The sequence below is a fragment of the Malania oleifera genome, chromosome 5 (genome assembly GCF_029873635.1).
Source record: "Malania oleifera isolate guangnan ecotype guangnan chromosome 5, ASM2987363v1, whole genome shotgun sequence".
NCBI lineage: Eukaryota > Viridiplantae > Streptophyta > Magnoliopsida > Santalales > Ximeniaceae > Malania > Malania oleifera.
In genome coordinates, this window is record NC_080421.1 from 10,847,749 (window position 1) to 10,864,286 (window position 16,538).

General features: G+C 33.7%; 1 protein-coding gene across 2 annotated transcripts; it reads left to right on the top strand.

Moving 5' to 3' along the window:
- Nucleotides 1-412: 412 nt before the first annotated feature.
- On the top strand, nucleotides 413-16,455 carry LOC131156751 (ras-related protein Rab7). 2 transcript variants are annotated; one of them, XM_058110674.1, is made up of 7 exons: nucleotides 413-740; nucleotides 1,069-1,090; nucleotides 3,069-3,168; nucleotides 14,196-14,342; nucleotides 14,631-14,711; nucleotides 14,830-14,975; nucleotides 16,173-16,455. In XM_058110674.1, the coding sequence occupies exons 2-7, from the start codon at nucleotides 1,083-1,085 to the stop codon at nucleotides 16,237-16,239; spliced, it is 549 nt and encodes a 182-aa protein (XP_057966657.1). In that variant the 5' UTR covers nucleotides 413-740; nucleotides 1,069-1,082; the 3' UTR covers nucleotides 16,240-16,455. The 2 variants fall into 2 exon arrangements, with proteins under 2 accessions (XP_057966657.1, XP_057966655.1); XM_058110672.1 differs by having other exon boundaries at nucleotides 413-736; nucleotides 1,064-1,090.
- Nucleotides 16,456-16,538: the final 83 nt, after the last annotated feature.

The following is a 16,538-nucleotide window of genomic DNA, read 5'->3' on the forward strand; positions in this document are numbered from 1 at the left end:
AGAGACGTTTTTGGGTAGTTTTAAAAATTCAAGGAATAAAGTGTCATCTCTGAAATTATAGAGGGATCCTCCCTTTCATATATTTTGTCTAAATATCAAATTTATTCTTTTTTATTTATCTTTATTTTTTTAAAATGTCCCTATAATTATATATAACTATCCCAAGACGCCCTTATGATTATGTAATATTTATGCTTATAATTACACAAATTATCTCAAGATACCTGTAATTATTTATAATAATCTTAAAATATACTTATATATTTTTTAAAAAATATTTATAATAAATATAAAATTAGAAATTAAATATTCTAAACTGTTAATTATTTTATTTTTATTTTTAAAAATAAAGCGTCGTCGAGCACGTACAGTGCGTGCTCACGAGATTTTACCTTATTTTTAAAATTAAAAAGATATTACTGTTGAAGGGATTCAAGTGAAACAAAAAGTTAGAACTACGAATTCAGCGTAGACGACAGGTCACCACAGCTTTCCAATTCACTGGAAAAAGTTGGGACTCGAGACACAAACAAAACGGAAGACGAAACAAGACTACAACTCTCCCAACACTGCGAAATTGCTTCGACTACCAAACACAACCACCTCTCTCTCTCTCTCTCTCTCTCTCTCTCTCTCTCTCTCTCTGCAAATCGGAGTCGAGATTCGAACACAGCATCCGTGCGATGCCTTCCCGAAGAAGAACGCTTCTGAAAGTCATAATCCTCGGCGACAGCGGGTTAGTATGCCATCTCCCTATCTTCGGAGCTTCAATTCAGATGAATCTAGGGTTTTAAGCACTGTAGACGGGTTTTTCTAGGTCTCTCTGCGTGCAGGTGATTCATCTGAAACCCTAAAAGTTGATAATGTGCCGGTTGGTGTGTTTTTTTCTAGATTTCTTTATTTATTGGTGATCATTGATCAAATTGCGGAGTAGTTATATACGCATGGTTATGTTTATGTCGATCTTATTAATTTTTCCCTGCTTCGAGTTCAGCGCTTTGGTTTGCGTAGCAATTTGAATTCTTGAATATATGCGTTTTTATTGGTTTATTTTTGGTTGCAGGGTAGGGAAGACTTCTTTAATGAATCAGTATCCTTTAGTGCTTGTATATCATGTTTAGTTGCAAGCAAAATTGTGAAATGGAACATCGTGTTGGTCATTATATAACTTTAATTAGCAATAATTGAAGAATGTGCTGAAGCTCTTACTTCTCTCTTTGGTGGTTGTTGGGGTGTGGGGCCGTGCTGTTTCCACTGTTATTATGAATCGAAATATCGAAGAAATTTCTATTAGGCTGCCAGGCTGGTGTTCTTAGCTATTTACGAGATGTTTTTTAAGAGCTTGTTTAGTTGTGGAAAATAATCTAAAATTTTTATTTCAAATTTTAAAGAATTTTATAAATGACAAATGTGATGATGTTTCCTAGTTTTATAACATTCCCATGTGAAACTGGGAAGGGTAGAAATTTTAAAAACAATTTAACACAATTTTTAAAAAAGAAAAGGAAAAAATGTCCTGAAGGTCTGTTTAGTTGCAGAACACAATTTTCATCTTCCATTTTAACAAGTTCTCCATTGAATTATAACAATTTTTCAACGTTTGTGTTGAAGACTTGAAAAATTGGAAAACAATGTGACATTTTTATAATTATTTGGAACACTGAAAATGGAAAATAAAAATGATTTTTCACTGCTAAACAGATCCTTAATTTTCCTGAAGCTAGATGGAGTCATACCTGCATTTAATGGTAAAGAGTTTCCAGTGGAAATGAGAATTTTTTTAGAAGTTATCTATTATTACTTTCAAAGTCTTTCTTTTTCAATCTCATAAAATCCACTAATCCTAGTTCATTCCTCTTATATAAAGCTGTTTGGAAAGCAAAGATTCCTTTTAAAGTCCTAGTCTTCATTTGGACCTTAGGGATCGTTTGGAATCACTTATAGAAAACTAATGTTCTGTAAAGAGTATTTATCTTAAAAGTACTTGTCTAAACGTAGTTGAGATTATTATAAGTACTTTTTCATAAAAATACTTTTTAAATTTTTTAAAATATCTTATTTTTCTTAAAAAAAAATTTAATTTTTGGGAAGCACTTTTTAAGATAAGTACTTATTTAAGTGTAAACTAAACACTATTGTTGACACAAGTACTTATAGAAAGTACTTTTCTCAAAAAGTACTTATCTTTTAAGACGTTCTAGACGAGGGCAATTCTTAACAAGATCAACACAAATGACATGCTACAAAAAGGGAGGCCTTACAAAGCCCTTAGTCCAGATATTTGTGTGTTGTGCAATGAGTCTATTGACTTATTGAGATTATTGGTCATTTGTTCGTTCATTGTAAGGTGGCAAGATGCATGTGGAACAATTTGTTTTCATACTTTGGTGAGTATTGGATGGCTCCAGCTACAATTCAGGATTTTGTGGAAGTTTAAGGATTCTGAGAAGGAGAGACAGGATATTTTGGGACTCTGCTGTTTGTACAATCTTGTGGTCACTTTGGTTGGAAAGGGGAATGCTAGATTGCTTTGGGAGGAGGTTGTTTTTCTTGTTTCTTTTTAGGCTCATTCTTTTGGGGTTTTTGAGGGTCTTCTGTTCTCTGACATACAAAGGGTTTGGAAAGTAGTTTTGATGTAATTTCTTAGTTTTTTCTCCTTTTTTTTTTTTGGTTTTTTTCCTTTCGCCCTTTTTTTTTTTTTTTTGGGGGGGGGGAGTGGGGATTTCTTATCCTCATTTTAATGTAGTTTTGTTTTATTTTTCATAGATTTGTTTTATTATCAATTTTTTTTTTTTATCGCCTTCAAAAAATGAAGGAAGGTCAAATCTACATTTAAACAAAATACTTCATTGTGCTTTGAATATAGTACTCCTGGAACTGATGACAAGTATGGGCCGCAAAGCTTAGTTTTTACCTGTGGTTTTCCAGCATCTAATGGAGCATTCAGGAAATTTATGTTTATTGTTATTAATGAAAGTATGACCAGTAATACTGCAGATGATGCAATTAGGCTATGAAAAACCACTTCTCTGTGCTTGGTTTTGTTTGCCTTGATATGATGCTTTTAGATATGTGAATAAAAAGTTCAGCAACCAGTACAAAGCAACTATTGGAGCTGATTTTTTGACAAAGGAAGTACAATTCGAAGATAGGCTCTTCACTTTACAGGTTAGTGATAAGATTGAATTTCTTGATTTGACTTCGGCAATCTTGCAATTATTTGAGAATCTTGCGCACTCAGATGTATGCATGTCAGCATGCATGTGCGCGCAAGCCCATGTTTTGAAATAAATCGTGCTTGGATCGGTTTTTATTTTTTATTTTTTATAATTTTTTCATTTGTCTTGTCTCTGGGCTAGAAGTATTTATCGATGCTCTCTTGGTTTGATGTTCCACCTTAGTTGTCTTTTTCCTTATGGTGTTGAAAATTGCAACTGTATTGGCAAAGATTGAGGGATTTAGTTGATCCACCTACCACATTTTTTGCTAGTCTTAATTGTTAAGTATTAGATGCCAACTCTGATGGCTATCTTGATTTGATGGTGAGCCCATATGATCAATTGACTTCAATTGATTTCCAACTACTGACATCCCTATTTCAATGAAATTTTATAAACATTGATTGGATAAAACCTGGAAACTATATCTACAATTTGTCACTGATCATCACTAGTATAATTATTTAAGTTTTGAGTATAAAATATATAATCTTGTGAAGTCTTAGGAAATGAATATGTGAATTTTTACACAATTTCTTTGGGTTTTGTGTGGTTTCTTATGTCATAGTTGTAAACTTGAGAATCGTAGTCTCGATTTTTTTCTATTCCTTTTTCTGCGTATGTGTCATATCTTGTACTGTAAGAAACATATCAGCATATTAATTAAAAAAGAAAAGCTAGTAGCATATTGAGAACACCCCTATGGCCCTATGTGACAATGATGAAGTTAAAACTAAAATATGACAACTTCTCATTCATAATAAGAATTGACGATTCACATTGCTGCATACATGTACGGGGAAAAAATCATCCCTCACTTTATATGTACCAAATGGCAATTAGCATGTACAAGACATACTTTTGCGTGCTATGGATAGGGCTGCAAACAAGCTAAGCCAAGCTGAGCTTTACCATGCTCAAGCTTGTTCATTATGTTTTAATTGAGCTTGAGCTCGAGTCGAGCTTAGATTGAGCTTTAATATACTTGCTTAAGTTTGTTTATTATGTAAATGAATGAGCTCATGAGTCAAGCAACCGAGATACCTACTAAGGGGGCGGTTAGTAAAATTAAGTGTTAAGTGCTAAACATTGAATTCAAATTTGATTTTGTGAATTAGTTCTGAATAAAATTTGAATCAATCACTGAATCTAAATATGAACTATCGTAATGTTTGATATCTAATATCTGAATATGTGTTGTTTTTCAACACATAAACTAAAGTTTTTAATTTTTAACATAAATAATATTTTCTTGCCATATATTTAATTAATAATTATAAATAAAAATAATAAAATTTATTGTTGTACAAAAATAAAATTTAATATTTTAAATGTAATCACTTGGGTATTGAGTTTTTTTTATTTTCATTTTTTATGAGGAATACAAATGGAAAAGAGACCTCTAAATCTGAGTCAAGAGTTGCCCCCAAACGCTCTGATGTCTGATTCATTCACGTATTTAGTGAATCGGTTGAGATGTAACCTTTATTCAGAGGTTCATTAGATTAAAAAAATGCCCCCTAACTGCTTGGTTCTTTTAGAGCCTCTCATTTTGAAAGACGAGGTTTTGTTAGGCAAAAACATGAAAAGTGGCTCTTACTAATACTGCCTTAGAGTTTTCCCCCCCACCAAGGTAGTCTATTGGCCTTGTACATTAGTTTTATCACTAAGTTCAAGTTATGGAGTTTGAGCTAAACAATCTTATGCACAAACAGCCCCGACATTTAAGCCGACTATGTTCTATCAAGCCTAATTCAACCTTATTGAACTAGCTCATAAATAATTCTGATTCAAGCCTATTAAATGATCCCAAACCGAGTTTATAATCGAGCTGCTCATGAGTTGAAACGAGTAAAGCCCATTCTTATTCAAGCTTGGCTTGTTTATTAAATAAGCCGCAAAATTGGGCTTGGGAATAGCCTGTTTATATAATGAACGAGCTTGAACAAGATCTTATGGAGCCAAGCTTCTGAATTGCTTGTGAGCGGCTTGGTTTGTTTGCAGCTCTAGCAATGGACAACATATGTGCTTGTATTGCTTTTGGAGTTGTTATATACTTTTAAAAATATGAGCATATAATCTCTCAAGCCTTTATGCAAAATAATGCAGTGCAATAGGTGTATGTCAAAACAGAAGAGCAAAAAAAAAAAAAAAAAAAATCATATCCAAATCCCAATTAATCATTTCCAATATATATGTCAAAATCATCCTTATTGTTCACTTCATTCACCTCATGATCAGAGAATTCTCCCTCTTCATCTTCAACATTAACAATTTCATTAGTTTCATCTTCTTCAATTACCTTCTTCTTCCCTTCCATTGTTCTACACAACTCTCTCTCTCTCTCTCTTTCTCCACGCAAGTCTCTTGGTCCTACAAGAAGACACCAAAATATCATTACTATGTTACTACTAATTCTATAATACTGATTAAGTAGTGAATTACTAAATTAGGCAGCGGGCATTAAGTGATTGCCGAATAGATAACAATAAAAGATTAATAGATTAGTTTACCTCAATCAAGGCTTGCCTCAAGATGACACTCACCCAAAGCACCTTGTGGCAGTGTAAGGTACCAACTTCCGAAAGGTCAATGCATTGTACATCGAGGCTTATGCATTGGTACACAAGGCACGCTGTTTGCACCTTTTTAGTTAAGGCTTACACATTTTTGGTGTGTGAATGGCTAGAAAATTATTACCATGTGTTTATATGAAGGAATGCTCTAATATGAGTTTGATCTCAAACACTTGAGCCTTAACCTTTCTAAAATAATTGTCTCTTGCATCTTAGATCATGAAAATAATTTGAACTTTGTACTTTTATGACCATGGTTTTAGAACCTAGACTAGTTCCTTGGTGAAGCCAATGGGTTGGTTGGAGTCATTAGATCAGTGGGTTGGACCTGTGGTGTCAGTGTTTTTGTGCGGCTCTGTCACAAAAACAGATAGTCATAATCACCTATTAGTAAATTAAAATTATAAACAGCTAAAATAATAGTTATGAATACTTTTGCACTACTTTTTGTATTATTTTAAAATATTTTTGATCCATTATTATTACTAATGTTATTATTGTTATTAAGGTCAAACAATATTTAAAAGCATCATTTGATTCAATTAGAAAAAATTTTTTTGGAGTAAAAGGATAATAAAGTTGTATGTATTTATGCATGTGTATATGTGTTTTTGTGTGGAGTAGGCTGCTGATATATGTTACTGGCTCAGTAAATCGAATAGGAGTTGAAGCTAGATCGATAGTAAGTTTTGATCCCAGTGAAGGGCAAACTGACCTTTGATATAGCTTCAACTCTGGTCTAGGTTTTAAAATCATGGTTATAACATACTCTTTGCATGGTTTACATTGTTTACTTAATGAATTCAAGTTGGTATTCTTAGAATGGTCAACAAGTAGTTTACAAATTATGTTTGATATTTTAAATTTTATTTGTAATTTTCTTAATATTTCTTTATTTTTAAAAATATGCATGGGTTGACTTATTGTTCTCTTTTTTTTTTGGGCATCTTTTTTTCCTCCTGGATTTTAATAAAGTTTATTTTTCCATAAAATAATGATTGAAATTATTTTTAAAAATTTTGTAACAATGAGTAGTGTATCTTTTTCTCTTGCTTTTAATAAAGTTTCTTTTTCCATAAAAAAAATGATTGAAATTATTTTTTAAAAAAAATTGTAACTATGAGTAGTTTTAACTTTTTAAGTGGTTACAAATGTTTGTGGCTGGTTTTAAACAGTTAATGTGAGATTTTAAATATTTTATTTTTGGATTACCCCACATATCCTTCATTTGAATATCCTATTTTGGGTGGTTATATGTGAATGTTGAAGGGCTCTTTTTTTAGAATATCGCCTCATAAGGGTTGAAATACCTCTCTCAGGCCTTCACATTTCAAAACATTGCCTTCTTCAAAGTCTTAAAAATTTTGACTTCGACTAAAATTTTGAGGCTCCAGTGGTATGGAGATTTAGATAGAAAATTTGATGCCATTGTCAATTTCAATTTTTGATTTTATTGTGGAAACTAGCAGTAGAAGTGTAGAACATGGAGTTCTTTTATGCAATTTTAGAAATTATCAATAGACATAAAATGCAACATTTACAACTAAAACATTATAAATGAACTAAATCAAGGGCATTGATGTGGTGTATTAAACAAATTTAGCTGAAATTTTGAGATTTCAAATATAGAGTGATAGGTATGTGGTGTATGAGGTGCAATCAATGTAATATAATAATCATATTAAAAATATTCCATATAAATGAAATTCATAAATCAGTTAAATGTTAGTAAGTGTGAATACAAATAATTTAGACATCAATAGTCAAATAAATTGTTGTAGCTAATATCCAAGTTCAAATTTTCATGTAATTTCAAGAGCTTGAAAGCTATTCATATCCTTCTTGTAATAATATTTTGTTTCAAAAGAAAAAAGTAGATAATTTAAGACAGATTTTAATTTGGGGTCTGGATCTCAAATTTGAATTTTAATGAAATTTCATTTTATAGTTAAAATTTCGACAAATTTCACTGAAAATTTGAGATTTCAAATATTGGGTATAGGCATGTTGTTTATAAGGTTCAACAAGTGTAATATAACTACCATATTAAACATACACAATTAGTATAAATGAAATTCATAAATCATTTTAACATTATTTATTATATGAATAATTGAATACATATAATTTAGGCATAAATAGTAGAATGAAATGTTGTATCTAATATCCAAGTTTAATTTGCATATAATTGAAAAGTTTGAAAGCTATTTCATATGCTTTTTGTAATAATATTTAGTTTCAATAAAAAAAGAAGAAGATAAACTAAGAGAAATTTTAATTTAGCTTTGAATCATAAATTTGAATTTCATTCTATGGTTCATATTTCAAAAAATTTCCCTAAAATTTCAAGATTTCATTACCAAGTGATTTGTGGAAATTTCACTGGGAATTTTGCAAAATGGAAATTGACTGCCATTGAGATTTCAAGAGTGGGAAAAAGTGGAAATTCCGATAGAAACTACAACAATTTTGTGGAAATTTAAGATCACGTATTTTCTTACTAGGATTTTCTTCATCAACCTCGGAGCATTCTTGGATTTCACTCCAAGAAGTGTCTCCTAAAAGGCATGCGTCTCTTAACATGATTGAAATTCTTTTTTCAATTTGCTCATTGCCTACATCCATTGCTTCATAAATGTATTTTATTTGTGGCTTAGCATCTCCATCCACAAATCTTAACACTTTCATTAGGGAAAGCACCCCATTCACGCAAAATGCGATTGATTTCCAAATTTCAGAATCTTATAACATAACTGCTTCTACCTTTTAAGGCATTGTTCTTCTTTGATTATGGACTCCTATGCCATTCTATTGAAACAAGCGTAGTCCTTACCCCAGTTTTTTTGGGTCCAAGATGGACCTCAAAATAAGATACGCTGTGGCAAATCAAATCATCACTGGTCAAGACAATTCTTGGTTTGTACATTTCCTTATCAAGCTAAGCATGGCAATGGTTGTATACTTTGATTCAAGAGGATTAAAACAGATGATTTGCTACAGATAAGGAGAAGTCAAATGTTTGTATGATTTGCTGCGAGTCAAACTAGACTAATGTGCATTATTTTCTTCATTGCTGGGTGGCGACATATCTTTGGAATGCTCTATTTTCTTATTTTGGCAATGCGTGTGTGGCCCCACAAAATGTGTATGACTTTTTTTTTGGGGGTGAGATTTGGGGTTTTGGGAGGCCTGGAAGAGGAAGTGCTTTATGGACTTGTGCAGTGAATGCCATCTTTTGGACTCTATGGTTTGAGAGGAACGTGAGAATATTGAAGGATCAGAAAACTTTTCCATTTTTGCTTTAAGGTCATTACTTTTCTCGCTTTTTTTTTTTGGCACTCTTTCCGGGTTTTGGTGGGTTCTCGTGTCCGATCTCCAAAGGGCTTGGAAGTTGGCGCTATTGTAATTATTTGTTTTTTTTTGTTTTTTTTTTTTTGCGTGGAGGATGCCTTGTCCTCCATCTCTTGTAACTTTTTAATCTTGAATGGATTTTTGTTATCTGAAAAAGTATATACTGTGACCCTCCTTGTTTTGATATGGTGTTCTTATATGGGGAACTCACCTAGATCTTGTGCTATCAAGTCAACACAATGGGTAGAACACGGGGACCAAAATAGAGATTTCCTTTTTGCATCAACTTCTTTCCCATGGCAGCATAAGTTGAAGCACTATCCATGACAACTTAAACTACATTTTCTTTTCCTTTCTCGTAAACCATAGAGCCAACAAACTCAAAACAACTCTTGAGCATTCTTTGAAATTGAAGTGTGTGGATTTAAGAAGTGCCTCTTGGGAAAATAACCAATAAGTTAGTGAACAACCCTTCCCATCATCCACCATCCAGCTTCATGTGCAGCATCATGCAACTGCCCTTTTTCCATTCTACACTAAACTTTTCTAGTGATGCTTCATGTTTTCTACGTTTTCTAATTGTTTTCTTAAGATGTGACCCTTGATTCATAATTAGGTAGTAACTTGAGCCTGTTCTACATTCACCAACTGAATCCATCTTCTTTCAAGGGCTTTTCAGTAAATTGAATGAAAAAAGCATGAGTATACGAGAATATACGTATATTCAATTCATGATACTGCACCATGGTTTTAAATCGCGGTAGCGGGTAGCGTAACGTAACGGTAACAGGTGTAACGGGAAGCGGGAGTAGCGGGTGTTACATAACGGGAAGCGGGTGTAACGGCCGTGAATTTTTTTGAAGCACGCACAACCTTGTGCATATTAGCGTACTTGCGTGTTTTAAGCTTTTGGCCATTCTTAGAAAGGGTTTTAGTGTATTTTGGACCCTTTAGTTCGAGTAACTAAGTTATTTGGTAAGGGCAACAAGTTTACATTTTTTTAAACCATCATTGATAGAAAATTACGTGTGTGTGCGTATTTATACTTCTCATTGTTCTTATCTGTGATAAATTCTTATGTGTGCTAAATGAATTAACAAAATAAAATACATTATACACTCCATTAATCTATTAGACACATAAGACATACGAATAATATAAATATAAAATAGTTAGAAAAGAAAAAAGGTTGAAGTTGAAAAATAAAGAACATAAATATCACATTACTAATATTATTAAAAAAAAAAATTCCTAATAAGTTAGTATTTTGAAATTGTTAATTAATGCATCTATTGTCAGTATTTAAAGAAAAAGTAAATTTTGTATCATTGTCATCCTCATTATAATTTTTCCCCCTCTTGCCATTTGGTATATTAAGAATGATATATGAAAGAGAGAGAAAAAGTGAGAAGAAAAAATAAAAAATAAAATTTTTTTTGGTGTAACAGTTCTGTAGCGGTTACGTAACGGCCGTAGCGGCCTTTACGTAACGGTTGCGGTCCGTAACGGCCGCTACGGCCGTGATTTTTCTTCCCACCGATTTCGCGGTGTGTAACGGTATCGGTAACCCAAAAAACCTTTACGTAACAGCGTTACGTAACGGTCGCGGCCTTTATTTAAAACCATGTACTGCACCATCGCAGGCAAGGTAGCTTGTTTCTTCCTTGTAAGATGGAGAAAAGAATCCGTTGTCCCCTCTTCTATCTATTCCCCCTTATGCTTCCACTTCCATGTTGAGTATCCACATCCTTGAAGCACTAATGTTGCCCCCTTCAAAATCCTTCTTTGTCAAGGCATCTAATAGCCACTTTCACCTTATTGTGGCATTTTTTACATAGAGCTATGTCCTTGTAGGTTTTAGCCAAGTGGTGTTTGATTCTTATTACACTGCCCCAATGCTGTTTTCCACAGTATTTGTGCATGAACTTTAGCTTTTCACTCTGACCCCCCCCCCCCCCAACCATCTTCAACATATGTACAATGATCCATGTGGAGTCAACTCTTTTCTTTTCCTTCCATCTCTCAACCTTTCTCCAATTAAAAAAAAATAAGGAAAAAAACACCAAGAATCAAGGAGCTTCGCACATCACTAAACACCAAGTGTGACAGGCCGAACACTACACACTTTGTGAAAGGCTGTGTGGCACTTGTTATAGCACACTAGCTTAACTAGCCAATTGAAAGTATACTGCGGTTTCACCACATGAACACTTTTTTCACAACCATGGAATGCAAATGAAGTGGAAGCAATAAGCAAAACAAGAATTCAAATGAGTCACACTATAAACTGTAAAGCAATGCAATTCATTATTTACTGTGGGCAACTTGTGTTTAGTGAGGGAGGCAAGTAAGCTAAGCACGTTTACAAAAGCTTGTGAGTTTTACAATGATTGATGAATACTCACCCTCTCCTAAAGAGTTTCTATGCTATTCTCACTCTCACTAGGAAACATCAAAGTGATTGAGGAGCTATACTCACTATTTTAACTAGGGCATTATCTTACTCAAGGGTAAAGCCTACACTACTATTTACGTGATGTTTACTCATCCCATGCTCACAAGACAAGCTGTCATAAGCAAACATAATGCCCTCAACACGCTTGGCTTCTGAAACTAGGTCACGTGCTTGCACAAACTCTAACAAATCCCCAATATCAAAGGGTCCCAAAAGTAGCCACAAAAAAACACACTCAATAGATTCTATTCAAACAAGCCCTCTTTTGTAAAGTTGGAAAAGAAGAATCTTCTAGGTTAGGAGACTTAAAAGTTTAATTTTGATAGAGAACAGAGAAAAATGGGTTAGATACTAAAAAATAAGATAAATATTTAAAATGGCCTATAGATATGTTATCAGTGTAATTGCCCAGTCACAGCCCTGGTATTGTGCTATATGGGACAAGCTGTGGGATGTAAGAATGCATCGGTAGGGGAGCGTCCTGCCTTAGAGAGACGCCACGCCACTATTCTTGAACAACTTGGAGCCGGGGCCTTTTTTTGGTTTCCGAAAGTCCGCAAAAAAATTATCGCTAATTGCCCAACCAGGCAACCATATGCTTCGACCGCATTGAATGCCAGCCAATTCTTTGATGGGTGGATTTGGTCAGGGAGATGCAAAAATAGCACTTCAAGATCCAAAATACTTAATAGCATGGCGATACATTTATACAAACACATGCAATGGAGCCGTAGACAGTCAAGAGAAATCCAATCCATGAAATAATTTGTGAGCCCTTCCTTGGGTGGATTCCCCCTTTTGCTCCTCAGCATACACGGGGTATTAGCAGCTGTTTCCAGCTGTTGTTCCCCTCCCACGATATCTTTTGATTTTTCCTTCTGTATGCTACGTACTGTAGGGGTACGTATTTGCATGTATTTATCGCATATCATACCATACTAACAGCACTGATCTATTTGTTTTCTTCTCTGAGTGTTAGGTCTGGTTGCTCAAATTATGCTCTCTTATTCCAGTGTTATATTCAGTGCTTCTTTTAGGAACTCTTGTCCTTTTTCGGGTATAAAAGTTTCACTTTGTGAGTTTTGCAACAAGGTCATGAATCATCTTGGAACTTTAATTAGAAAAAAAAATTGGAGTTTATACAAGCATGATGTTGAAGTTCAGTTTACATTGAATTTTGTATTGAACATTTTGGATGCTCGACTCAGTTTTTATTTTTATTTTTTATTTTGAAAAGAATATTTGGCCACCTTAAAGAATTCGCAAACATAAATGAAAGAACCTAAAAGGTTTGGTTATTTTGCTGTTCTAGCTATTTTGAAAAAAATATTAATATCATATTTTTAAAAAATTTCATGAAATTGAAGTTGCATGAAATGATTGAAGAGTTAATAGACATTTTGACTGAAATTAAAAATATTATTTTAAAATTTTGATGAAATTGGAAGTTAAATTAAATGGTTGAAGAGTTTATAGAAATCAAAAAGATATTGCATTTGCATTTTGATTGTGGTATGTGAGCATGGGAGCATGTGTTTTGTTTTGATGAAGGCAGGACTGCTCCATAATTAGATTCAAAGCTTGGTTATATGAGAGCCTTGTTAATTTATTGTATCAAAGATGCATAGACATCTCTGTTCGTGCCCAATTATGTGTGTTAAAGAATCATATAAAACAGAGCAATGATTATACTAATTATTTGGTGCAAAGTTTTAAAATCCTTGTAAGAGATTATACTAAGTCCTTAGTACAAGGTTTTGAAGTCCTCGTTTGGTTCCTTATTCAAATGAATCTAGAATTTTTTGTAAGTATTCAAATGGATCTAGCATTTGAAACGCCGACCTAGTAGAGCACTTGTGAGGAGTGAATTAGTAATTGTTTTTGGCATAAAAAGGGGTAGGGGTAGGGGTAGGCCAAAAATAACTTGGAATGAGGTAGTAAGGAAGGATTTAATAGCCCTTAATCTAATAGAAGAAAATGCTCTAGATTGGATGAATTGGCAGGAAAGGGTTCATGTAGCCGATCCCACGTAGTGAGAATTAAGGCTTCTTGTTGTGCTTGTTGTATCCAAAAATGTTTTGGACCAATTCCTAGTAGTCTCTGAGGCTGACTTATTTAGTTTTCATTGATGACACTTGTATTTAGGGTCCTCCTATGGTGGGCCTTGCACATCCAAGCCTGTGCCACATGTGGAGTTAAGTAGCCTGAGCAATGATGCTTGAAATGTGCGGCTGGTTGCTAATTATCTGCTACACCTTCGACTGGGAATATATATCACTATATGACTTCAATTTTTCTGTTAGATTTTCTTGTTTGTGTCTATCTATTATTGTTATTAATTATCACTATTTGATTGTTTTAATAGATTTTTTAATATAGGAAATCCTTTTGCATGCTTCTATTGTTTGTTTTGCTTAATTGAACAGGATTTATTTATTTGTGCATCTTTATTTTGTACCTTTCTACATATAAGTTTGTATGCATGGTTCTGATCGTTAAAATCGTTTTTGGTTTTTTATTTGTAAAACTACATTCTGGGTGCTTAAATGAGTTGATATGCCCTAAGTTCTAATGTATTTACTCTTGTATTGGCAGATCTGGGATACAGCTGGTCAGGAAAGGTTTCAAAGCCTAGGTGTTGCTTTCTACCGTGGTGCTGATTGCTGTGTTCTTGTTTATGATGTTAATGCGATGAAGTCATTTGACAATCTAAACAATTGGAGGGAAGAGTTTCTTATTCAGGTAGTCCTTGCTTCATTTTGGAACAATTCCTTTCTGGGAAAAATGAGGCCGCTTTACATTATTTTTACTGGGAATTATATGTGCCTGATATGGTATTTTTCCTTGATGGCTGTTGGGAAGTTGGTGCTGTAGTTTCTTTCCTTTTTTTTTTTTTTCACGAGATTCTTAATTTTTTGGTTCTGGTTCTCTTTTTTTTTTTTTTTAAATAAAAATTTATATAATGGGATATTGTCATAATTTTTCTTGTGTTTCTTTCCCTTTTTTTAATCCTATGGTATTTTTTAACAGGCAAGTCCTTCAGATCCAGAAAATTTTCCCTTTGTTGTTCTAGGAAACAAGGTTGATGTGGATGGGGGAAACAGCAGAGTGGTATGTTTCTTTGTGCATGCCTACCATAATTATAATATTTAAAATGATATATAATTATATTTTGTTTTTTTAATGAAAAAATGGTGCCTTTTAAAAAAAAAAAAAAAAAATACTCCAGGTTTCAGAGAAAAAAGCTCGGGCTTGGTGCGCTTCAAAGGGAAATATTCCATACTTTGAAACATCTGCCAAGGAGGGTATCAATGTGGAAGAAGCTTTCCAGTGCATAGCAAAGAATGCTCTCAAGAGTGGGGAGGAGGAAGAGATGTAAGTTAAAAAGATATCCATCTCACACATAACATAATTGAACCTAGACGTCACACACATATGTACATGTTGCTGCATGCATGGGTGCATCATCTTCTACACACACACACACACACACACACACACACACATGATCTACTATTCTTGAGTGGTTTGTGAGAAAGCTTACAAAAACTATGATGGATCAATTAATGATTCAGAGAGGTTGTTTATCTTAGCATTGAAATATGCATGAATTTACCTGAGTTTGGTGAATTTATAATTTATTGATGGTATATTTTTTGAAATTTTTTATTTTATTTTGTTCAATTATGAATACCGAGTGTGTTGGTTAACTGTTCTCATTAGCAGATCTTAACGTGAACCCCCTCACGTCAACACCATTACAAGGAAGAAAACCCCTAGCCAGCTCACTGACTGCACAAAGCCTCAGCATCCATTTCCGTTGGACCAACCAGGAACAAACAAAACACTCTGAATCGCTTCCTTTCCAGCAGTCCTACCCAACCTTTATTTCAAGAACTTTACATCTTTCATTGATTGAAAGTCGCCATCCATTATGTGAAATTACAAAAATCAGACGCTTCAGAATCCTGTCCCAACCTTCCAAAAGGCTGATGATGGTCCATCCAGGGCCACTTTGCCGCTTTCAAAGAGATCCTCACCCACCAATGATAAAAAAGGAAATCGCCCATCCCCACTTTATCTAGCAATGCCGTCCCTGCACGCATGATGGTTGGATTTCACCGTCAATTTTCTTACCAGTACCTCTTCAATGTCTTTGGGAATATGAATTTTGGATTTTGAATTTGGATTTGAGTGAATTTAAACAAATTCAAAACAATTTCATATTACATTTTAACAAATTCAAATTTGAGGCCTCTTCCAAATATAAAGTTTATGTATTTTTTCCAACATGGTGTAAACCTTTTCTATTTTTTTTGATTGCTTGTTATTTTATGGTGTTGGCCTATTTAGAATAAACAAAACATAATTGCACCTTTTTAAAAATATCAGATAATTTTGTAAGTCATTTTTCAAGTACAGCATGTTTGGTTTTTAATGCAAGTTGCTTTATGGAACTCTTGTAGTTGAATATTTTTTGTTTTGTTTTTTTAATCCATTGTTGATGATGTGCTAACCCCAATTTCTTTCCCTGTGCATTTTTTTTTTTTTAATTTTTAAAATGGGTTGAAGATACCTGCCAGACACCATTGACGTTGGAAGCAGCAGCCAACAGACGTCGAGTGGATGCGCGTGCTGAATACAACTCCTCCATAGCTTTTCAGAGCAATAAGATGTTCAAACGTACTCCAAAAAGTCTTTTCCTGCATTTGTATTTGTTTGTATTGTGGCTGAGACTACTGTACATTAGTGTGTGGAAAACGAACTGGTTATTCATTGATGTAGGACCCCCCGTTACAATGTTTGGATTATAGCTGACTATTGAATTCATGATTTTTTTTTTCAAAAAAAGAAATTCAGTTTTTTCGTTGCAGGAAGTTATTTAACTCTTGATGACTGACATCATGAGAGACGAAGAGTGTAAGAGTACAGAAAAGG

Excerpts from the sequence above, each read along its gene's own strand:
- LOC131156751 (XM_058110672.1), top strand. The coding sequence starts at position 684 with ATGCCTTCCCGAAGAAGAACGCTTCTGAAAGTCATAATCCTCGGCGAC. Across the intron at positions 3,169-14,195 it reads ATAGGCTCTTCACTTTACAG|ATCTGGGATACAGCTGGTCA; the intron begins GTTAGTGATAAG and ends TTGTATTGGCAG. Across the intron at positions 14,712-14,829 it reads ATGGGGGAAACAGCAGAGTG|GTTTCAGAGAAAAAAGCTCG; the intron begins GTATGTTTCTTT and ends AAAATACTCCAG.